The 25,139-nt window shown below is 44.8% G+C and overlaps 1 protein-coding gene across 4 annotated transcripts in view; it reads right to left on the bottom strand.

The window, feature by feature from the left end:
- RIPK1 (receptor interacting serine/threonine kinase 1) overlaps window positions 1–25,139 on the bottom strand; it is a 225,027-nt gene that overhangs the window by 104,053 nt on the left and 95,835 nt on the right. For all 4 annotated transcript variants that reach the window (XM_078688033.1, XM_078688031.1, XM_078688034.1 and 1 more), the window contains 2 exons: window positions 21,312–21,449; window positions 15,338–15,572 (listed from right to left, as the gene is read on the bottom strand). In XM_078688033.1, the coding sequence (XP_078544159.1) occupies window positions 15,338–15,572; window positions 21,312–21,449 (373 nt within the window). The remainder of the gene's footprint in view (window positions 1–15,337; window positions 15,573–21,311; window positions 21,450–25,139) is intronic.

Here is a 25,139-nt window from a genome sequence, read left to right as displayed (position 1 = left end):
ACTCACTCTGCACTCACTCTGCACCCACTCAGCACTCACTCTGCACCTGCACTCACTCTACACTCTGCACTCACTCTACACTCGCACTCACTCTGCACTCACTCTGCACTCACTCTGCACTCACTCTGCACTCACTCTGCACCTGCACTCACTCTACACTCTGCACTCACTCTGCACTCACTCTACACTCACTCTGCACTCTACACTCACTCTGCACTCTACACTCACTCTGCACTCACTCTGCCCCTGCACTCACTCTGCCCCTGCACTCACTCTGCCCCTGCTCTCACTCTGCACTAACTCTGCCCCTGCACTCACTCTGCACTCACTCTGCACTCACTCTGCACTCACTCTGCACTCACTCTGCACTCACTCTGCACTCACTCTGCACTCTGCACTCACTCTGCACTCACTCACTCTGCATTCTGCACTCACTCTGCACTCACACTCACTCTGCACTCACACTCACTCTGCACTCACTCTGCACTCACACTCTGCACTCACACTCTGCAGTGTGTGGGTGTCTCCCTGAAAAAGATGGGGAGCCACAGGGAAGAGATAGTGTGTGCTTGTGAGAGCCGAGGGTCCGACGGGTCTGTACAGAGGGCACTGCCAGAACTAAGTATGTCCCAGTACTGTAATACCTGACGCTGCGGCGGGTCAGGATTGGTGTGCCTCGGAAGAGCAGAGTGTGCGTCAGTCGTGTAACAGCAGAGGCTGCCAAGGTCTGGGTCGAGGTACTTTGGCACAGTGTGGTGGTGCTGTAACAGATGCTGTGCTGGTCCCGACTGAGATACGTTGGCTGAAGTGAGTGCGCCCTGTATTGCACAGCAGGGGGGGCGGCAGCTCTGCATTAAGACACATTGGCAGAGCTGCGGCGTTCCGGGACTGCTGGAGCCCAGGGTGCGGTCGGTCTGGATTGAGGTGGGTAGGATGCGCCTCAGTACAAAAATAGCAGAGGGTCAACAGTTCAGGACTGAGGTACACTGACCGAGTTGTGTGCGCCCCGGACCTAAAAACAGGAGAAAATGGCGCTGTGCACCCCTGTACTGAAAGAGCAGTGTGCATGGCATGTGAGAATTGAGGTACACTGCCGGAGCTATGCTCGCTCCGCAACTGAAATAGCAGAGGATGCGGCAGGTCGGGATTGAGGTGCACTGACAGAGCTGTGCACGCCTGGTACTGAAATAGCAGAGGATGCGGCAGGTCGGGATTGAGGTGCACTGACAGAGCTGTGCACGCCTGGTACTGAAATAGCAGAGGATGCGGCAGGTCGGGATTGAGGTACACTGCCGGAGCTAAGCTCGCTCCGGAACTGAAATAGCAGACGATGTGGCAGGTCGGGATTGAGGTGCACCGACAGCTGTGGTGTGCGCGCCTAGTAATGAAAGAGCAGAGGGAGTGGCTTCCCTGGAATCAGAATTGAGGCCCAATGCCTGAGCTATGGCGCCCCTGTACAATGATAAGGATGCGGGGGGTCAGGATAGAAGCCCACGGAAGAGCAGTCGGAGTTCTCGGTACCTGACACAGCGACGCTTCTTTACACGCAGGGTTAAGGTGCATCTCTGGCGCGCTGGCAATAAGCTCGTGCTCACTCACATGCCTGGTCCGCACAATAGAGTTATCCGAGTGCTCACATCCTGTTAAACTGCTCCCATGTACTTCATAACAACTCGGCATGTACCTCCGATGAAAAACTGAACGCGCGTAGAATCCCCGAACAAACAAGCTTCACAACGCCGGACCACAGATCGCGAAAGCGATCCAATTGTAAAAAAAACAAGAACAAGGAAGCTGCGCGCTGAGCGCTGCAGAATTGTGAACGCGCCCGGCCATCTGGATTCACTAACGGAGGCACCCTGACAGCTCCTAATTATAATTTATGTACTTCTTTGCGCGAGCACGAACGAAATATGCCCAAAATGGCGGAACAAAACTACATTTACCCTATCACTTCAAGCCTATTAAAACGAAAACACAAGGAAGACGAATCACTGGCCAGATGACAGAAAACGCTAAGGAATGTGTGGAATTCCTCTCGCCAAGGCCCTAGGAGATACTTCTTTTTTTTCTTCTAACATTAGGATCTCGAAACTCCTCCCCCACTTACAGTGGGGAGGAGTCCGAGCCCTAAAAAGGGGAGTGTGATCAATTGACCTCTAGACTTGAGGAAAATACCTCTTTGTACGGTTTATCTTAAAACACCAGAAACAATAATTGAGGGTACTAATATCATCATTGTCTAAATTACCTATTGTGTTACAGATATAAACAATCAGTTCTAAGTGCAATATGTCCACCATATATTTAAAGATCTACCAACTGCTGACAGGTTCTCCACATACTGCCAAAAGGAGAGACATTATACATCCCCATTTTATTGGAACCATTGAACACTATGCTTTTAAGATTAACATTTAGAATAAGGTTGGGATAAATGATTGAGCAACAGCGATTATGACACAATTATAGACATGATCTTGTTGCACTCAGGTAGGACATCTTGACAAGTTTTCAAAATACAATGGACAAGTATTGATATTGTTTTGATCCCTCACTATTGGAGCTGCAGGCACAACCAGCATCCTTTTCAGGAAAGGCAAGGAAAGTAGCTTGGGTGGCAAAAGAATCAGAGTTTAGTGCCAAGAAGCATTATGCTCAGATTCAGCTACTGATAGGTTACTCACCCAGTTGACGAAACGTCAGCGGAAATACCACTGAAAAAGTTGAGCTGTCTTGTTTGCTCATTCTTTGAGGATGCTACCAATAAAAGGAAGGTCTATGTTATACTTACCATGTAAACCTCTTGGAAAACAATACTGAACATGAGACCACAATTTGATATGACATAAGGTAATCCCTGTATCTGAGAAACATTTCATGGATAACAAAGTTACCACATGCAGAGTCTGGAAAAAAGTAAATGAGCAATCCCTAATATTAAATCGACTATCACCAAAATCACAGGAACCTTCAAGACAGATGTAGTTCGATAGAAAAAGCAATCTTGCAACTGGCTGATAGTTAGCTTTAATCAAAGTAGATATTTCACAGCTGTGAACAACTGACTTAATTTCTTTTCATCAACTATACCTGGTAGTAGCTCTATTAACTATAGCATTTCTAGCAGACCTGGGTTTTTGAACACTGATTGATCACAACACAAATGGTAAAGCAATTGTTCCTGTAACACACCAAGAATCTAAAGCATATCTTGATTAAGCAATAACCCACCACGTTCTGTACTCTGGGCACTGTAATATTTTCAAATCTCATTTAGACAGCTTCGAACACAGTTGTGGTAAGTGCCAACAAATTCTCTAGAGATATTATCGGAACATAACTGCGGTATAAAATTTGCTTGGTTATTCTGGTAGCCTGGCTTAAAGTGCATTTCTAGTTGAATCTAAAGAAGTAGATTAGATTACTATCATGCCTTCCATTCATACACCGAGCTCCTTAGAAAAAGAAATACTCGTATGGTTTGACATAAGAGTAAGATGTTGCAACAAGCAATCCAAGTAATGTTTTGTCTGAATTAGCTAACGTTTCTTTGCAAATTATATAATCAACTGCCAAAATGGTCAACTTTTTCAGGACAATTAAAAAATGGATGCAACACTCAAGTAGCTGGCTGCATTTGTGAAAGTATTGTTTCACCTGTGATATCAGATGCCTCAGAGTCCACAGTTGGCAGGACGTCCACATTCAGTGGTATATTTATTTATTTCACATTTCAGGAAGTCTTACTCAGAACAAACAGGTAACTTGTGGCATCAGAGAGCTGTATACCTGTCGTTGGCTGAGTGTATCTCTGGGGCCATGAAGGCATTTGTTATGCTGAGGAGGTCTAGTTGTGGAGTATATCCGGTTACATTATAGACGAAATCTCTTACTTTCCCCCAGAATGTTTTAACTTTCGGGCAGTGGACGATCATGTGTGATAGGTCTCCTTTCTGTTTCCGACAGTTCCAACATAGTTCGTTGTCTATGAGCCCGACATGTATCATTATCCATGCGTGTAACTACAGCAAACCAGTAATGCCTCCGTTTCGGCCTACTCTGTACTGTTTTGTAAAAACTCTTCTAATAAAATCTTTTGAGAAAAAAAAAAAAGGGAAACATGTAGGGCATGCAAATACTAAGTTATACCTTATCAGTGGGTAGAGGGTCGTTCCAATAATGAATGCAAGAGTGATAGCAAACACTTATATTGAGGTTAGACTTGCAACAGTATTGTTTATAGTGAGAAGGGTAGGATGAGGAAAAGCTAGACATATTAAGGATTACATCCTTTTTCACACACCCAAATTAATAAATCAATAGGAGTTACAGGATGGAATGCACAGAAAATGTGACTGAGGAAAGGAAAATTAAAACACGGAGTAGAGGAAAAGGCTACAGAACAATTCAAAAGAGAGAACAAGTAAGAGGTCAAAAATTGACAACTTGAACAGCTGTTCTTTCGGGAATTTTTTGAAAGTCATGAAAACGGTGGACAGGAAAAGCTGTGTCGGTTGGAAGGTTCATAATTGGAGGGCTAAATCCTCAGAAGGTGTACGCTGTGTGGTTCTCACTCTCTCAAAATGTGGAGTACCTAGGTACAGCAGTTGAGTGCTGTGTTGAGAACACTGATCCCTGGAGATGGTCAGCTTCTCGTCCAGGCACTGAGGAGACTGAGAAGGGTTTTGTGGACCAGGCAGGCAGTGTGCCAATGTACGGAGATGAGAGCTGGGCTAAGGTAGGCAAACTGTCGTTGCCAGAAACCTAACAGGCTGCTGTGCATGTCGCACTTCGGAAGGCTACTTTTGCTTTAGGTATACTACAGAGAAAGACGCTCCCTCAGACCATTCTAAAGAGAGAAAGCTCTTCGACATACTCATTCAAAACCAGCTCCAGGTAAGACTACTTCAATTTGTTTTCAATTTTGAATGTGTAATTTGTTATCCAACACAAAACCCATGGATTTGGTAAAAGCAATTCCAAGTGACAAGGAAAAATATCAACCAGGATTTGATTTGCAGAGATTAGCAGGAATTTTATAAGAGATAGTGAGATGTCAGTCACATTTTATGTTTTTCAAATCCTTAGGGGAGTTTAGAAATATCAGACTTTGAAGATATCTCTAGACATAGCTATCTGTCATTACCATATTGGCAGTGGGATGCACATAAGTTTTTCAGTAGTTCACCAAATCCTGCATAAATACATTCCATCATGTGATGGCTAAGATGGAGCTCTGAGACCCAAAGGGGCAACTGGACAGGATGAGATGAAGAGAACTTGATTTTCACCACTTGGCTGTGGTTACTTTGTTATCAGAATTACTAGTTTAGCATTTGTCCTCCAATGCCCAGGCAATTCTTCTTGGTGTCTAGAAGAATGGCATAATCTACCATAGCAAATTTCAATGAGAATCATAAAGTAGGGTTCTCAATTTTCTGCTAAAGTGAGGGAGTAAGTTCCATGAAGAATTACTATTAATGGGAGTACCATATAAAATGTCAATGAGAGTCAATGAGAATCAGAAAGTAGGGTTCTCCCCTATTTCTGCTAATGGGAGGGGTTCAAGTTCAATGAAGACTCACTACTAATGAGAAGTAAAGCAAGTTAACACCCCTGATGACAGTGGGACTGGCAGGCAAGCAATCACTTGCTGATCACGGACAATGATGCAAGACATGCGGATTCAGCTATCAAAGGTGTCTTGGACTGCTACAGATCATTTGTAGGACACCCCCTTCCTTGGTATCCAAATCATAAGTTGAACAAAGGATACATAATATAGCAAGAGTCTTCTTTAAAATTAAAATAAAAAAGCCAAAGTATATTGCAACCTTTTCGTTGACATTGCTACGGGCCAATCTACCAAAGCTTGAACTTTTAATTTTGCCCCTTTCACGTACTGAGATTAAAGGATGAAACCTAAAAATCATACACATTTATGACAAAAATGCCTTTCTGGCATCTTAGCATTCTTATAATTCCTTATTAAGTTAGATAACACTGGTGTTACATTTTCTACGTAAGAGGAACACAAAGTTATGGTGGAAATGCCAGAATTCATTTTAACAACAGCCAACTGTTCGAGGTTGCATTATATTCCACAGTTTTTTTGCTCATTATGCCAAGACCTATTTGCATACAGTTCCCCTCCCTGCATGTAATGGAATGAACAAAATAAGGGTGGAAAGGCACGCAGCCTAGATATGTACAAAGCAAGAAAAAGACTTGAAATAGCAAGGGTCTTGAGAGTCTGGGTGAAGAGGCGAAGCCAGTCTTAGGTGTCTGAGTGGACAAGACATAGAATTCATCCAGAGGGCTATTGTGAAAAGGGCATCATTGTATACGACATGGTGAAGAGGCGAATCTTCAAGGATCTTGAATTAGAGGTAGACATTTCCCATTCGCAATTGAGAAGGAAGGGGATTCTAGAAAGAGGAGCCCTTAACATAGAGAGATCATCCACCTTAACTCCTGGATGAATTTCTGAAAATGTCTATAGATTGACAACTAGGAAACAGTCAGAGAGATGAAGCAAAGAGGGCACATTGATGGTGGCAGAGGCAACGTAAGAATGGAGAGAACGGATGCTCCACGAGATAATCCAGAAAAGGTCTGTGATGTAGGAGGACAACCATTTGCTATTGTTTACTGACTTGAATCTGACAACAATAGCCAGTCAACCTTGCTGGAGATTAAGAGTAGCATGGTGGTGGAGGGAAATCAAGGCTTTCATTTGCTTCCCTTTCAAGATGAGAGTTGAACAAGACAGAAAAAAAAGTTTTTTACAGGGCGAATTCACAAGGGCCTTTTTAAATATCTGTCCTTATTTGGGTGTTTTTAATTTAGCAATGTATGAGCTTCAGAGGATAGTGAGGGTGCAATAGTTGTGGTCCCCGGGCTCAGTAATGGGCCTGGAGGTAGACCTTCTGAGGAAAGGGTGCATGCTGCGTTCAAGGATGATATATTATGATCCTTTGCCTCTGATATCCCCCTTCCCTACTTCGCTCTTGTGAGCAGCAGAGGTACATGTGGGGACTTTTTTGTGGGATGGTTTATTTGATAACTGGTACTCTCAATCAATCAGGATATGTAAAGCGCGGCTGATCAACCACAAGGGTATCCAGGCCCTGAGGGCCTTGCTGCTTCGGGTGGGATCAGTTGAACTTCCAGGTCTTGAGTCCCTTACTGAATTCTTGAAGAGAGGATGAGTGGGTGAAGGTCCTTGTTCAGAGGGCCACCAGGAGTCGTTCCGCGGGGAGGTGTTGATCCTGAACATCAGCACTTCTGTTCGTCTATGATTGTTTTAGGCAGTTATTTTTCATCCAATTAGTGATGCTCCTCAAGCACCTGTGGAAGTTGGCTCTTGTGGTGGAGGGGTCTTCTGATAGTGAGAGGATGAGCTGGGTTTCACCTGCGTAGGATATGATGTTTAGTCCATAGGTGAGGAAGAAAGCAATCCATTTGAGGGCGTCTCCTTGGATTCCGATGTGATGAAGTTTCTTGATATGGGTGTGGTGGGATACGGTGTTGAACGCTACTGAGAGGTCGAGCAGGATCAGAGCCGCCATTCCTCCCCGGTCAAGGAGGCTTCTGATGTTATCTGTAGCAGTGATCAGAGCAGTTTAGGTACTGTAGTTAGTGCAGAATCCAGAATGGGAGTCCATCAGATTGTTGTTCTCCAGGTGTTCCATGAATTGGTGGTTCATGGCTTTTTCAAGGACTTTGGTGGGACATGGGAGCAGAGCGATAGGGCAGTAGTTCTCAAGTCTGCTGAGGATGGCGAACGGTCTTTTGAGAAGGGGTCTGACTTCTGCAAGTTTCCATTCTTCAGGGATAGAGACTGTGGTGATGGATGAGTTGAAAATGGAGGTAAGCTTACTGGTAATCTTCTTGATTCTGAGGTTGAAAATGTGGTGGGGCTAGGCGTCCGTGGGTGCTCCTGAGTGGATGGAGTTCATGATAGCTGTGGTGTTCTGTGTTGTAAGCTGGTCCCAGGCGGTGAGTAGGTGGTTGCGATTTAAATCTGTGGGAGCAGGGGGGAGGAGCCAAGATGGCGATGAGGACGGACGTGTAGTCTCTCGGCTCCTCGATCCTTTGTTCCTCGCGACGATATCCTGATCTTTCTCCTGCCATGGCATACTAGCGGGAGGACGGCGTAAGAGCGCTGAATTGCCTGTTGCTCCCCCGATGTCCCTGCCTGCCTAAAAACCCGATGTATTTTCGAGCGATTTGCGGATTTCGTTTCTGCCCCCGTTACCGATGCCCAGGCTGGGATCCAGACATGGCGACTGCCGGAGCTGCGAGGGGTTATGGATGCGCAGCGGACCTGGCGCCCTGATTAACGCTGCTGTCTGCTAGGGGTCTACGCCTGCCCTGAACTGTGTGCCTGCCGACCGGGGGTTCTCGCTGGTGCCTCTGCTGCTGGGATCTACAGGTGAGGGGCGCCGAGCCCCCCCCATGGTGGCTGACGTCTGAATACCGTAGCCCCCCCACAAGCCTGCTCCTGCTCCGTCTTGCCTGCGTGCGGCTTCTATTACGACCTGAGTCCCTGTTGCTTCGGGATATTTGCGCCCACGCGCCCCTGTGTATTCCCCGGTGGGGCGGCTAAGATGGCTGGTCCGGCTGCACTGATTACCAACGTTGCCCCGGATAACAACTGGACTGTGCTGCGGGACCCTGGGCACTGTACTGTCTTGGTGGCCGCGTCTGTGACTGTGGAAATGATGGCACCCCCGGCCGCTCTAACTTGTGGCTCTATTCTCGATGCCATCGACGACTTGCGGGCAGAAATGCGTGAAGGCTTTCTGTCGCTGTGCGAGAGACTTGAGGCTGTTGCGCCCGGAGTGATTCGTACACCGCTGGCTTGCTTATCTCATTGTAACGCTTTGCCTATCCTGACTCGTGGTCGGGCTACATTGTTGCCGCATGAGTGCTCCACACTTCACCTCTCCGGCAGTGTTGGTGACCGCGGTTTGATGCCCGCTTTCTTCGCCAGCGCTACACTGTTTCCACCCCTATCGGAGCTCATGCTTTCTGCCATGGTTCTGCTGCCTTCGGGACTGGCGCTGCAGGCGCAGCGTCTACTTTGCCTGACTGCCCACGCTCAGTTGGCCCCGCTTCTGGCTCTGATTATTTTGCACCATTGGGGGCACCTGATGGCACTATTCAGTGGGGTTCATGGATCTGGTCGGGAATGGACCCGTCCATTTTGTCTCGGAACAACAACTCCCTGCATAGAGCGGCCATCTTGTTCCTTTGTTCTGCTGGTGGGGGTTGCCCCACGAGGGTTCTGGCCGGGGAGACGTGTGCGGACTGGCCAGGGTTAGCGGATTCCCTTGGTGGATGGTACATTCCTGGCTGGCGAGGTCTCGGACTGAGGCACTTCTTTACAATGTGCTAATGTGACGCTCTTTGCTTTGTGTTATGCTCGTAGCTCACTGCTTTTGCTGGTACACATGAGGGGATATGACTACTTGGGTTTGATTGACGGGTGGGGATTCGGGAGGGGACGTCTCTTAAGTCTGTACTGATATGACACTTGTGCTCTCCCTACCTTCCTTTGTGCTGTATATTCTCTATTCTTGTTACGGTGTATAGGGTAGGAGAGGATGCATGGTTGGGGTGTCCGAGAGACTTAGAATCCGGTTGGCTCCTCCCCCTCATTTCTTCTTTACTGGGAGTTATAGATTAGATTGCTCTTTTCTTACTCCCTATATCTTAGAAGTCATCTATACTCTTTCCTTTTCTTCTCTCTTCTTATTCTATATTTCGGGTTTATTGGGCGACAGACACACTGCTGGGGGGGGGTAGGCCGTAGCCTCTGCATGCGTGTAGGGTGGGGGTTGGGGGATGGGTTTTGAGTTTGGTTTCGGTTTCTATGGTGCCTTGTTTTTGCTTTCTTTCTTTTTGCCTTCGTTTTCCTTTCTTTCTTTTCTCTTGGGTCCGTGTTTGGGATAGTTGGTGGGTGGGGGGTGATGGGCACTGTTTATGACGTTGACTGTTATAATCCTGCGTACAATTTCAGAGCCGCTCTTCCGCCTACGTGAATTAATTCTGGGTTTCATGATTGCATGATAGTATTGTGGTTACTATTACGTCATGCCTGCACGGACTCTGCTCTTTTGATTTCTTTGTTTATGCTAAAAGGGCGGATGTTGACCTTCCTAACCGCCAGAAAATATAAAACAAACCTTTATTAATCCTGAGACGCAGTATCGCCATGATCTACAGTGTAACTTTCGAATATTTGCTTTTCGTGACAAGATGTTACTGTGTCGCCGTGTTGCATGCGTTGGTGCTTTGAATGTATCCGTGGCCGGCCGGTTGGTTATGGGCCCGTATTTGTTCCTTTTTGATGCACAATAAAGGTTTTAAAAAAAAAAATTAAAAAAAAAAAAAAATCTGTGGGAGCAAGGGGACTGTAGAGGTCAGAGGACGTAGTTCAAAGTTTTTGTAGATGGTGGCGATCTTGTCGGGAAGAAGTCTGCCAGGTTGTCACAAAGTTCCTGGGAAGGAGTGAGTATGTTTTTGGTAGCTGGGGGGTTGGAGAACTCTCAGACGTTGTTGAAGAGTTCTTTGCTGTGGTTAGAAGGGTCTTTGTTGTGGTTAGCCAATTTTGAAAAAAAGAGTGGACAAATGGTGCATTTTCAAGCAAACGTTCTTGCTTTATTGGTTGGAGACTAGGGGTATCAGGTAGAGGCATAACAGTGCAAGCCCCATCTCCCTCTCATGTGCCGACCGCAGCATCTGTTCCACCCTGGTACCAGGCGCGCCCTTTCACCGGACTCCCAGTGTCAGGACAGCACGCATAACTTGCTGCCATCCTGGTATCTTTGGAGGGACCTAAGGCACTGAGGACTCCTTACCAGTCATGACTCCCCTGTCCTACGCTTAAACCTCTGTGTTTAATAAAGGAGACAGTTCAGCTGGCACCGCATAGCAAGGTGATGCAGACAGTCTGTTCTATTTCCATATCTCGTAATCTGGGTGTTTTAAAAAGTGCCTGCGTGCTGCTTTATGCTTCTTCTTAGTGCTCCGAAATGTTATAAAATACAATATACGAATGCCTAAACTGCTGTCCCTAACAGCACTAGACAGGCCACTGGCAGGGCACAATGCCCACCGTGCAGTGAGTGCAGGGAAGCCTGTCACTGCCGGGTCGCCCTCTCTCATTCCAAAGCCCAGCTGCAGAGACATGAAGAAATTCCTACCCGGGCTGCTGTCCATTGCCTCCTTGCTGGCCCCGCAGCTGGCAGGATGGTGGTTACTGGCGGGCTGATGGTCCAGGGAACTCCCGGTGGCTCGGCAGGGGCACGCCAAGGATGACCCGTCACAGCTTGGGATGCCCGCAGGTGCCACGGATCAATGGTGCTACAGAGCTGGGTCCAGTCAGTGGTGGCGCAGGTGGCTTAGGAGGGTGGTCAGACGTTGGGGGCCGGGATCATGGGGGTTCTTCTGCCCCGGTGCCAGATTGCCAAAGGCAGGAAGTGCTATGGGGCAGAGCCTAATGTAACCACAAATGATCGCTACAGGTTGACGCCAGATACCGAGCCGAAAGGCTTGACACCATACAGAATGCAATCTTTTTGGAGCACACAAGGTCCTGCAGGTACTTCAATGTGAGCCAGAGTGCCCCTTGTGGATGCCCTGCCCTCTGTGCCAGGTGCTGTCGTGAGCGCGTTGCCCGAGCTCGTAGGATGCCAGCACGCAGGCCGATACGGGCTTGGTGCGTGCCCTACATGTGGCCAGGCTGGCTGGATGCTCAACGGTGGTGATATGTTCACTTACTGCCAGAGCGCCTTCGACATCAACAGCCATCCTGTCACAGTGAACACAACGAGGTGTGTCTGCCTTGAGGAGGCTCCGACGTCACGCTCGCTTCTGGCTGGCAAGTACCACGTGCATCTCAGCCAATCCAGATGCTGCTCCATCAGCGCCAGGATTGGCTTGAGCAGTGATACTTGCCGCTGATTAGGAGACCGGGGGCTGCGGCATGGAACAACCCACGCTCTTCTAATGAGCAGCCTAGTGCGTATGTTCGGGCTGGTCGCAACATTTTTCAGCCCTATACAGAACATGCGCACTCTTGCTGTGTGCTCCGCCGACCACCTGACGACGATGTAATCACTTCACTTGCACTGATTGAACTCCTGCTGCCCCGCACCCCTTCTGAGCCGACTGCCTCGGGCGGGCGTGGTCCGGTGGCCGGCCAGCCTGTCTGCAATCAAATATGAATGTGAATGTGATTGTGAGTGAATGACGGCGCGCGCTTGACGCTTGTTTTGAGTAGTGGAGCAACGCCCAAGCGCCCTAATGGACGCACCACCACTGTCTGTGGGATACTTGCTGGTGTGCCGTTTCCTTTCTAGTTGGTTGCAGTTCCGTTTTGAGATCCTCAGTTCCACAGTGTATTAACTTGCCTGTTCGGTGGATCTCTTGGGTTTGGAGGGCTTGACGAGGAAGACTGTCAGCGCAGTTGGTCATCCAGGTGTAGAAGCTATTGACAGCCTTTTCTAGGTTGGTTGCGTTGTCAGGGTGAGAGGAGTTGAGGGCATTGGTCCAATGGCTCTCTATGACACTTTGTTCAGCTGCGGAATGAGGTTCTGGGTCACTTGGTGGCAGTGCTGGGGATCCTGTGATGGAGGAAGATGGCGTGGTCTGTCCAGGTGAGCTTGGTGACATAACTGTACTTGACTCTGTCGCTGGGCATGATGATGGGGTCAAGCGGGTGACCTGCGTTGTGTGTGGGGTTGGTGACTAGTTGGGTGAGGCCAATGTTGTTCATGCTTTTGAGGAGATTGGCGGTGGACATCGACGTGGAAAGGAGTCAATGGAGAGTAGGGCGATAAAGTTGGGGATTGTGTTGTAGAAACTGGGGTGTGATCCTGGAGGTCTGTAGGCGAGGATGCCTCTGATCGTGGTTCTGCCGTCGAGTTTGAAGTTGGAAATTGAGGTGTTCCATGATGGGTTGGTGTCCCCTGTGGTGGTGGTGCAGCAGATAGTTTCTTTGTGGATGCTGGGGATTCCACCTCAGTGTTTATTGGTGTGGTCTTGGTGTGCTATCTTGTAGCCATTAGGAGAAGCTGTGGCAAAGTTGGAGCGGAAGCAGGGTTAAGCCAAGTCTTGGTGAGGAAGATGACCTCAGGAGTGAAGGAGGTGATGGTGTCCCAAATCACAGTTTTGTGCTTGCAGAGTGATTGTGCGTTGAGCAGGAGGCAGTGGAGTAGTTCCAGGGCACCCATCGTTGGCGTGGTGGTAGCTGAAGTGCATGAGGGTGCTCTGGTGTTGCAGGAGAAGAGAGTGCCAGCAGATAAAACATCCTACAGTTGATTGTGGGGAAGTGTTGCAGTTGTTGTGACGGGAGTCTAGGGTCCAAATCTTGGGCCTCAGAGGTGCTGGGCATGATCCAGGCACGGACAGGCACAGATGGGTTTGCCTTTGATGTGGCCACACTGCAACACCTATTAATTAGGTCCTGGAAGAAGGGTGGGGCTCTGGGTGGCGAAAGCAGCGAAAGGGGCAGGAAAAGAGCAAGAAGCGAGGAGAGCCTGGTAAAACAATACAGCAGAAACAAAATACAGAAGAACAACGGGAGATAAGAAATAAAATTGCATGTGAATAGGAAAAATAATTAACAGGAAATGAGGAATAATACTCAATGTGTTGATACTTATTCATGCCACTTGAGCAGCTGGGTTGTGGATGGGTTTTGTGTACCCAATAAACACACATAAACCTACATGGGAGACACTCACTAAACTAACTGAGTTAGAACTGAAAGGCCATGATCAGCGCAAGTGGAAGGGGATGATGGACAGAGTGCTGAAACTTTTCAAACACTCACACCAGTCACAGATCTGGGTTTAAGCCATCATCCTTCTTTAGCGCACTTCGCCACCCCAGTTCAGACACAGCCATATGCAAATCAGTCTTGACCCTGTTCCTCATGGGAACAGTCCAGCCCGAACTGCCAGGCCAGGTCTTCCCTGCACCGGAAAAAAGCATCCTGGGACTGGTTTTGAGGTAACACCCCTTATCAGCCAGGCTAGCTATAATTCAGTGGAAAAGTGATCAAGGGACCCATGCCTGGGCATACCCTGCCAACTTGGGGCGAACAAAGCAAACACATGGAAATGATGGATGGAGCGCTGAAACATTTCAGACACGCACCCCCAGTCACAGAACTGGGTTTAATCCATCATCGTTCTTTAGCTCACTTTGCCACCCCAGTTCAGACACAGCCATATGCAAACCAGCCTTCACCCTATTCCACATGGGAACAGTCCAGCCTGAACTGCCAAGCCAGGTCTTCCCTAGACCGGAAACAAGCATACTGGGATCGGTTTCGAGGATTTAACCCAGATCTGTGACTGGAGGTGAATGTCTGAAGAGTTTCAGCGCTCTGTCATTCATCTTATTGTGTTTGCTTTGATCAGCTTCTTCTGTGATGTGAGAGGGTATATTCGTGTTTGCCAGCAAATCACTCCGCTCCTAACATTAAGGTAAAGAATTGACTATACAGTGGCTCATGTTACGCATCTCTGAGAAATACAGCTTCCCTATGTAACCTTTACCTTCTTATTTACTTCTCACTCGTGTAGCACCCGGCTGGGTCCCGTGAGAATATTCCCTCTACCTTTTTTCACTTGACCGGTGTCTCACATTTCTCACGTGGCTGCGCAAACCCCTTTAGGTACTACAGAGTCAATTGCATCCCTTTTCAAGTATTGTAGCGGATATTCTATATTCTTAGTGATTTATTTATTTTTCTTGAATCTTAGATGTCCCTATATCCCTTAGTCCTGAAGTGACCCTTTACCGCATGCAGGGTCATAACATGGTCAACAGCTATTTAAAGCAAGCCACTTGAACAGCTCTGATTATTGCATACAGTAGCTGTGATTATTGAAAAATTACTGATGGTCGCCTTTAAAAATTGTGGAAACCTAGTTGTATATGTTACAAATGTTGCCACTTTCTGTTTTATGGTTCCATTTCACACTGGGGACACAAAGCACTACTGTTTTTTCTTTTTGCACATACCTGTATATTCTTAAATTATATAAAAGAATTATTGTAAATACAAATGACATGGTCTCCTTTCCTTCCGACATCAGTATAACCTTTTATAATTGCGATTGTCCATACTATTATCAGTATAGATTAGCATATTTTTTCCGCAGGAACCACTTTTTCTGTTATACATGAAATCCCTGTATGGCAGCTCGGTCCATTAATGTACAAAGAAGAATACTTGAAATCAGAAACGTTTCCAGGTCCCTTGAAAGCAAAACTGGTGAATACTTCCAAAAGAGGAAAAATATGCACTTACTTTCATAAGGCTCTTTATTGGCCCAAATTACCCAGAGCACTATGCCAAAGCTGTAAACATCCGACTTTTCAGTTGGTCTTGCATGAACTGACTTGAGATGCTCTGGGGCCATAAAGAATAGAGTCCCAGCATTTGTTTTCGGTCCCGTGCTACTCTTCAACTTTCTCTGTCGATTGGTTTCTTCTTTAGTTAACTTGCTCCAAGCTTTAAATGAAGCTACACCTAGATCCGCAATCTGAAAATGAAAAAGCAAGTTTAGAATAGTGTTTTTTCCATGGAGTGAGAAAACAGTACAAAAATACAAATACTGGTTGTGCAGCTTGTATTTGTATCCATTTGTCAGACAGCCCCATGGCACTGGTATATTACCATTGCTATTAATGGGTCTGTACTCAAGGAGTAATTGGAGAGTCACAAAAACAGTCGATATGGATGGGGAAGTCGAGCATTTACCAAGAAGTTCTGTCCTCCTGCCCAGTCATTAGTAGGTTCTGTATTACTAGCTGCAAGGATTATGTTGCAACTCCAGGTATATTACTTCTGATGACCATATTTTAAATTGAGCCCTCAATCCTCCATTGGAACTGTGAAAATATTGATGCAGCATCTAAACGTTACACTTACAAAACTTTATGAGTGTGACTAAAAATTTCTCTTCATGCTCAAAGAAGTTTGCAGAGAAGTTAAACACATTGTAAAATGATTCTGACCATTTTACCTTTTGGGTCAGCCTCTAAAAATGCTGTAATTAGGAGAAACTCAGAGTGCTGGCGACACTGATACTCTACAAGTGAAACAGTACTCAAACACCTAATGTATCTGTGTAGACAGTTCTTTAATGCCCCACTAGGTTTCTCACTGAAGAACCCTATGCTGACTGTATGCATGTATAAGTATATTTATATACTGCAAATTTAGCCAGGAAGCGGTACATTACATGGTGGTGTGGAAGTCGATCATTTTATTAAGTGTATTAAGTGAGAAGTACAGAAATACATTTTTTAGGCACAGATAGATTTGGTAATTTGCCAAGAACCGCATAAAGTTTTTTTACACGTATTACATTTAATAATTTTTTAGGCACAGGGAGATTAAGCGACTTGCCCGGAATCAAAGGATTTTGAGCAAAAGCACAGAGTCTGGGAGTCGAACCTGGGTCCTCAGGTTACAAGGTCGACAGCTCTAGCCACTACGCCACATCCCCACTCTACTTGGAGATAAGTGGCATAAGAACATCAATTAGTGGTTACTGCTAATCTCCCACTGCATTGCCTGCTGCCACCGTTCTGAATTTGATAGAGGGGGCAGCGCAAGGACATAAACAGCTTTCTTTCAGAATATCGTTGAGCGTTTTCCTACCGATCATCCCTTCCCTATCTCCTCAGAAGAAAGTAGGAGGGCATTGATGAACGCATTTAGGCATCTCCAAATAATGCCAGGTTCAGTAAGTGAAAATGGTCTTCGGGTACCTTTGGCCTCTTCACAAACTGAAAGCACTAGATCATAGACACTAGGAGGCTGGAGCTTGCATCTGGTCATCCAAGACTAGGCTAATGAAAATGTTGTTAGCCACTTCAAAAACTTCTCTTCGAGGTTACATATCTTGCTTGGCTATAGAAGGACAACCATGAAAGAGACACAAAACACTTAAATGCTTGGGGACATGCAAGGAAAAGCTAAAAACAAGTGTGATTAGGGTATGAGCACGGTGAAGGAATATTCCTCAAACGTAGTCGTCTAAAAGTGGTGTTAGAAAAACTGTGCTTACATGGATTAAGTGGGCTGTCATTGATTTCATATTCACTAAAAAGTTATAGAATATGTAAGCTAGTCAAACCTTGACAGCAACGTTACCTGAAAACCGGCACAGTCCTGATGAAGGGAAATGATTGTGTCATTCAGACTTCACATAACTTTCACTTCAGAGGATGGATGCTAAGGGGGTGGTGGTGGGCCAGGCAATACAATGGTCAACGTAAATCATGACCTGGGGAAGTGCAGTGACCAAATGGAATTTTCTTTTTTGCTGCCTCAGACTCACGCTCATGAGTGTGCCACGGCCATAAACAAAAATAACTAGATTGAACAAAATAGTGAGTTATGATGCTCATGACAATAAAGACATTTGTAGCACAATTGATGATTTTTTTTATCGCAGTTGTATACTACTGCATAATGCGGGAAGTGTAATATGCTACTTACTGCCAGCGTGGCCTTGATTCAGGAGAGGCAAAGACTCAAGTGGGTCATAATGCTATTGCCCTCGATCAACAATACTCATAAATACCATATTACACCCTGCAATCAGCATACATGTTCCTTCAACCTTTGTTTTTATCCAGTGAATTTCTATTTTTTTTCTTAACCGCATGCGTGCGGGCGGAATTCCGCCCGTACGCTGGGTTTTGCGAAAGCGCACTTTACGTGACGAGCTGGGCTCGTCATGAGCGTGCGAGGAGGCTACGCCATGACGAGCCCAGCTCGTCATGAGCGTCGAAGGGGTTAACAAAACCAGATTTTTTTTAATCATACCTAACTAGAACGTTAGCTTAACCTCAAATTTTTTCAGTGAATTTCTAGTTTTTTTTAAATGAAAAGTAATATTTTATTACCATACATAAAGCGAATCGCCCACCTCACACGGGGGAAGGGGGTGACCCCGTCCACCAGGGCCTTTTTTTTTGTTATAGGGGAGGCACGTGGCCCTCCACCCCACGGCTTATTAGACCAGGGTGACCTCATCCCCAGGGCTTTTTATTGTTTTAAAAGAGGAGGGGGCAATGCGGCTCTCCCTCCCCATTACACAGGGCCTTAGGTTTTTTAAAGGGGAGGAGGATGAAGTAGACTCCGCTCCCCGAGAGTTATTAGGCCCTGTGCATTCCCTGTACCATTTATTTTTATTTAAGGAGAAGGGATCGCACCACCCCCGAGCCTTTGGCCACATTAGGTCCTGGAGACCCCACCTCCCAGGGCTGTTTTCTTTTTAATTAAAGGGGAGGGGTAACATGTTGCTCCACTCCCTAAGCCTTATTAGGCCTGGGAACCCCAGAGCCTTTTTTTCTTTTTTTAAGGGGAGGGGGCTACGGGGCCCTACTTCCTGAGCCTTTTCTGGCACTAGGAACCCCATCCCCCGGACCCTGCACTATTAAAGGTAGGTGCCCGCCTATGGCACCCACCATACAATTGTGGGGCCAGAGGGGGAGAGCCCCAGGGCTCCAACGGCCCCAGCCGGCGCCCCGCATGCAGCGGGAGTCGGCACTGCTCCTGTCCACAGAGAGCAGGTACTAATGCTGTTCCTTCCGGTAAGGAGCAATAGAGTTGTTTCCCTGCCTGCTTCGGTGCGGACAGGGAAACAGATCAAACGTCTGCTCCCAGCCAGAGGCAGCATTTTTAAAGCTCCCGCCCACTGGGAGCAGACTTTATCTTAGCTCCAGTCTGGCAGGAGAGTAACAAATGCTGCTGCCAGGCGGGAGCAAATACAGGTTTCTTGGCGGCGCAACTAGGGACACCGCTATAGATGGCTAAAGGAAGGGGGCCACACAGCCCCACCTCCAATGTTTGGAGCATTTTGGCCACTGGGGGTGGGCTCCCTGGTACCTCTAGAGGTGGCCAGCAATTTTTGCCTTTTGTTTTGTTTGTGGCCCAAAGGGGGTCCCAGGGGGGGCATGGTATCCCTACCATGTCCTCTTATATATATCTTTTTTTCACAAGCTAAGGAGAGGGGACTAAGTACCAAAGTTCTGTAATGGCTGCCAGCAACATTTTTCTGAGGTTGCTGCCAACCAATCAGAGCGATTGTTTCCAGGGGAGCAAATTGACGCTCCTATCCAGATATCTTTTTTTTTTTTTCATAAATTTCTCAAAAACTACAGAACAGATCATAAAAAGCATAATCTGCGCACCCAGATCTAGCTTCCTGACAAATCAGTTGTAATTCCATTCAGCGTTTTTTGCTGTAGCCTTGGCTAAATAAGTCAGATTGCACACACAGGCTCAACAACAGAGTTGTTAGCGTAATTGCAGTGGTGTTGGAATAGCTCTGCTGCTATGCTATTGATGGCTTATGGGATCCCGTCCGAGATAGCCAGATATTTCCTGGTTCATTGAACACACTACATACGCTTGCCCGATACACTGCATGTTAATTTTTGCTTGGGATTGCAGTGATATGGCTAGCTACTAAGTCATGTCAATTGTATATGGGTCTTTTTTACATATTAGCTACTGCTTGGGATGACAAATATTTAGATCAATGTTTCTGTAGTATCCAATTAAGAAGAATGAACATATGTCACCTAGGATTTTATAGCTTTATTAAATGGGAGTTCACAATAAGTATAACTGAATAGGTTTTTAGGGATACGTTTTGAAAATATTTTTTTTGTAGGGACCTCTCAAAGGTTTTAAGATCAGTGATGAGAACTGATGAATTATAGAAACACTTATGGATCAAAATCATGTGGTAAGATTTTTAGTTTGTTAATCCTTCTAAAATGACTAGCGTTTGTCTGATGAATGAGGGCTAATACAACTGTGAGTGTAACATGATAAGGGCTGCAGAGCAAATACAAATATACATTTGAACTTAAAACAGACAAATGCTGTCTGGTCTACTATTAAAAAAATCTTTTTTTTTGTATATGTCAAGTTAGAAAACTACTATGAATTGATTGGTTGCTTTCTCGTGTCCTAGGCCATGTTAAGGAGAAAGAATAATCACATGTATATTGACTGCACAGTTGGAATATATCAAGAGAGTGGATGCGATTAAGAAATAAATATTAATGTTCTGTTATAGTAAAGAGTGCTTATGTAGGTTTATGTCCCAAGATGGACTGATTATCTATGAATTAGGAATTGGTATACGGTATAGGTACCATGTTTTAAATAACATATGTTTTTAGGACAGTTGTTTGTTGTGTTTTCTGTACAAGACTGTAAAATATGAAAATGTACAATTTGTTTATTGTCTCTTAAGTGTTTATTATCAGCACTGAAGAAGTACCACTGTCCTTGGGACGATATGCATTGGCTGTGTCTGTGTCTTACTTATGTATGTCAAGATGGGAATAAAGAATACAACTTTACACATGAGTACCTGTACATTTGAAATTTTGACAAATTATTTTGGACTTCATATATGAGATATTTGATCTCGCCCTGAATAATTTGGATGTAGTGGTACTACTTACTGAGTGCAACTTCTATTTTGTTTTATGTTCTTTTGAATATTGGGTTTTGTTTGGAAGGGTCAACCTAGGGAGTTGAGCGCCTGTGTTGTGGAACGACTTGGAGTGCGGTGACCAACATCATAACCGTTCCTAGTTAATTAGTCAAAAAGTAGCACCTTTGGGAAAGTTTTGTCGAGATACATCTAACAGGGCCAAAATTATTAGCAACACAAACAACGGTTTTCCTAAGGAACAGATTAATTAACTATAACTACCCAGTGGCAACTGCCACTGGGTGATCTATATACTATACTAATAATATACTTTATTCCAGATTATGTACAAACCATAAAACAGTTGCAGTCCATACATAAAATATGTATATAATTTGTAGTACATATATAAAATGTACACACAAACACAACATGATATACATGTAGTTATGTATGGACTGCAACAGTTTTATGGTTTGTACATAATGTGGAATAAATCTCCATTTAATCTGAAAAACTCAGTTAACAAGGTGCATTGTGTAAATGGTCTATATAATTAGGGCAAATGTCAAAGGGATAAAGACTAGCTACTAAATTCACATACTTTCTGAAATAGGTATTTTTTAGGTACTCCACGAATACTCATGGAATTCGACAGTAGGCAAGACCTTCTCCAAGAGGAAGTCATAGAAAATGATTTGGCCCAAAGTGCACAGAGAAGCCTTTATGTTTAGAATGCTTTATAAAAATGTCCCCCCAAACCAAAAGCCTCAAAAGCAACTGATAAGAAAAGTTCCATTCAGCTTGTACCTTAATGTGGAAGTCGTCATCAACCAGGATATTATCTGGCTTGAGGTCTTTATGTATCACATGTTGTTCATTTAAGTAACACATTCCTTCAATAATCTCCATAATAAAACGTGCTTTCACAGAAAATGGTACTGTAACCTAAAAAAAAAAAAAAAAGAAAACAAATATTTCATGATTCTTCTTGACCAATAAAATTAACGAGAATTGCCAAGCAAATAGGTCTCGCCTTTGAGAGCTATTTGCTTTGGCAATGTTTTGTAGCCATGCTGCACAACAGCGATGATTCTTTGTAGTGTGGTTAAAACTCATTTTTAAAAAGCACTATGACTCAGCCAGGGCTATTGTGCTTTTTGTTTTAAAGCCGATTGGCGCTGGATGCATCATTGTCTTTTTTTATTATTATTTTGTGTCATGCTGCACATCAGCCACGCTGCTATACAGCATGGCAACAAATCTTTGCCAAAGTTGGCAATGCCTATGCTGTACAGCATGAAGAAAAGGCAACAGCAGAGCTAATCGTCTCAAAGAAGAGAGCGGTAGGCTTTTCATAAGCTTGTTAGGCCTCAGCACAACACACCTGTGATTCTGAGCAAATCAGTTAATCTCCGCAGGTGTTAAAAAATAAATAAATGGCATTTGGCAAAAAATCATAATCACATAAAGAATGCAACTTTGTTCATGTCTTAGTTAAAATACATCTGGAAGCAGGTAACATCTTTTGTCACAAACATCTATTTCAAAGGGGGAAAGGGCTTCATTGAAGGGTGTGTGTGGCATAGTAAAGCATAGTCACAAATAGCAAGAGGTTCAAAATAGATGACAGGAAGAAGAACAAATAAAAGTAGTGTCTCAATCACAGTGCGATCCGCAGAAGTACAGCAGTCAAGCTGAAGCAATCAATACTTGGTCCATGCTCCAGCCGAAAAAAGAGGAAGTAAAGATAGCATGCACTGACCAATTAAAAGTAGCAAATAAGAGTGAGAATGAAGTCAACGAATGTTAAGCAATGGGCAGGCTGCAATCCTCTTGTTGTATACAATATCTCTTACATGCATTGTCGCAAAAGGATCCTAAAATTCTACCTAAAATACTGCAAATAATACAACCTTTCAGGGGTAAAAAACGTAATGAACTAGTCATTTTCAATGGGAGCCAACACCTAGAAGTGTCGTCCAGTAGAGATGCTACAAGCAGTGACCATCTGCAGTTCAGCCAAAGATTGGTGCATTTGAGAGTGCTGAAACAATCTATGTGCAGCATGCAGGCACATATTCCATTCCTGGTATGTCTGACTCAGCCTTGCATCTCCTCGACTGTACTGCTTAATATCGACACCAACAATATTGTGGTATAAGAATATCAAGGACAGAATATCTAGGGACAAAAATACTGGAAGGTAAGTGCATTTAGGGAAGTGTATATTTACTCTTCCCAGCTCCACATCTATGTACTTCGAAGATATATGTACCAGGTATTTACATATATGTGGAGACAGGTATAGAACATTTTGACTTGTTTGCCTTGCAATAATTGTTTTCGATATTATGTCTTCGATATTCTGTCCCACTAATATTGTGGATTCGATATTCAGGGGGCATACTATCTCCTGCAGGTAAAGTGCTCCACTAAAGTGCTAGGTAATAGTATATTATCTGAATGTGTACAATGCAATTATACCATTTGTATGACACCTTAGCGCTTTCAGAATATGGACACCTTTTCCATACTGGTCTCAGATTTACATCAACTGGCTTATTTGGTTGTGCCTGCCTGGTACTCTTTAAAGTGAACATTGGAATGCCTACAGAGAATACTATGATGCAAATGGAATGTGACAAGAAGCATCATACGAAGAAAGGAGGTAGGGAGCGGATCTGGTAACAGAAAAGCAGTGTACAGTGGCTGTGGCATTTTGCTTAGACAAACCATTTGGTTTCATCACCTGGGCTAATGTCATTCCTGGGAAGTCGTATAGATATGACCATTTAACAATACATTGTCATTTATTTTGCTTGGATGCTGCAGTAGTCTTACAGTTAAAACTACTTTATTTTATTTACAGCTCTGTAAAGACATATCAACAGTGGGAGTAATGCTGAAGACAGATATCCATTAGGCGGTTGACTTTATTTGTAAGTTTTGCCTGTGCATCAGTAGCACTCCTGCCATTGTGAGCCTACCTACATGAAAAATCGGTCTTTCCTCTGCAGGCTCTTGAAACCGACTGATATGTTCCATGAGACCTCGGTCTTCTCGCTACAGGTTCTCAATACCGGGTGGAGTGTTACAGGAGTACCCAGTCGTCCATCCGCAAGCTCTCAAGACTGAACGGAGTGTTCGATGAGACACCAGTCTTCCTTTGACAGGCTCTAAAGTCTCTGGTTGTCCTCTCCATTTGGAACCCATACGTGAGAGCAATAACTGAAGAGGCTACTTTTTACACACACACGCCACACTTGGACGCACATATATCAGTGAAGTGCAGCATATCCAAGACAACGTAATAAACAGAAAAAAATGAGATGCAGATGGGTGATCAACTCACTTATGGCCAAAACAGCTGCTGGTGAGACTATGTGCTTTGAAAGACTGCAGAGGACAGCACAGTTTTAGCATAATGTAACACTTAACGCTGTTAAACAGATTATTGGTAAAAAGTGAAAGACTAAGATACCTGGCTTTTTTATTGCTACTACTGCCCCACCCCCCCTCCCACCCGCCTACATGTACATTCGGGTACTGAATCGGGTTATTAGTTTTTTGATTTACAAGTGTCTAGTGCATTCTGAGTTCCAAATAATTTTTCTTAACACCAGGTTAGGCATGGTCTTTATTTACTTGGTTTATTGTGAGCCCACTGTACAAAATGCACAACATTACAGCTCCTCCACTTTGCCATACTTGGTCAAAGGACCCAGTTTGAAATTGGGATAATGCCCAAAAACGTTTTTCTACATTGGCCACATTTGTGGCAGTCTTTAAGCACTGAAAGGAAGACACCACTTTTATAACATTGTGCAGGGTCAGATGGTTAATAGGTGTTTGACCGTCTTCCCAAATTTGCTAATGAAGAAGCCACAGGACTCAATGCATATGAAGTATGCATTAAAAAATGAAACATACGCTATCTTCCCCAGTTGAGTGTCAATTTATAGAGATGTTTTATAGGCAAATGTTATTTGATTCTGCAGATATTACTTTGTGAAAAAGAGGGGCAGAGGAGTAGTGAGTCAGAAAAGAGTTGTGTGACAGACCCAACTGAATTGGCATTGTCGTGTAAATTTGGATCAACACTGGAAGAGAGGATCAGGAATCATTTCTTACTCGGCAACCACAGTGAGAGAGTAAAAGACAAACTTTGGCAAAAGGATGATCCTAATCTAAATGAAATCCTGACAATGGCTAAGAAAAAAGAACAGACCATTCTACTGCAAATGTGGAAGCGAAAAAAAAAAAAGACAACAGCATTTAGGTAGCACAAGGCATGAAGCATAATAACAGAAAGTAGCCAAAAACAAGGATTCCTAGAGAAATGTTAATAAGTGTCGCAACATAAGTCACATGGCCAACAAAGACTGTCCTGAATGAAAACGTGTGTAAAGTTTGCGGGCAAAGGGACATTATGCGAGGAACTGCAGGAGCAAAAGTAACAAAAGGTAGATCGGAGAAGCAGCCACAGACGTAGAAACATCCTGCCAAAATCTATGTCTGTGAAAAAAGACATCAAAGAAGGAGTTTTACAGAAACACCATAAGAGGGAAGGCAAAATTGTTGAAGCCAGAATAGGGGGTTGAAATACAAAGGGACATCAGCATTGGGTGAGATTTA

The sequence above is a fragment of the Lissotriton helveticus genome, chromosome 4_1, assembly GCF_964261635.1.
Source record: "Lissotriton helveticus chromosome 4_1, aLisHel1.1, whole genome shotgun sequence".
Taxonomy (NCBI): Eukaryota; Metazoa; Chordata; class Amphibia; order Caudata; family Salamandridae; genus Lissotriton; species Lissotriton helveticus.
Note: the sequence above shows the minus strand (reverse complement) of the source record. Positions and strands in the feature narration are given on the sequence as shown.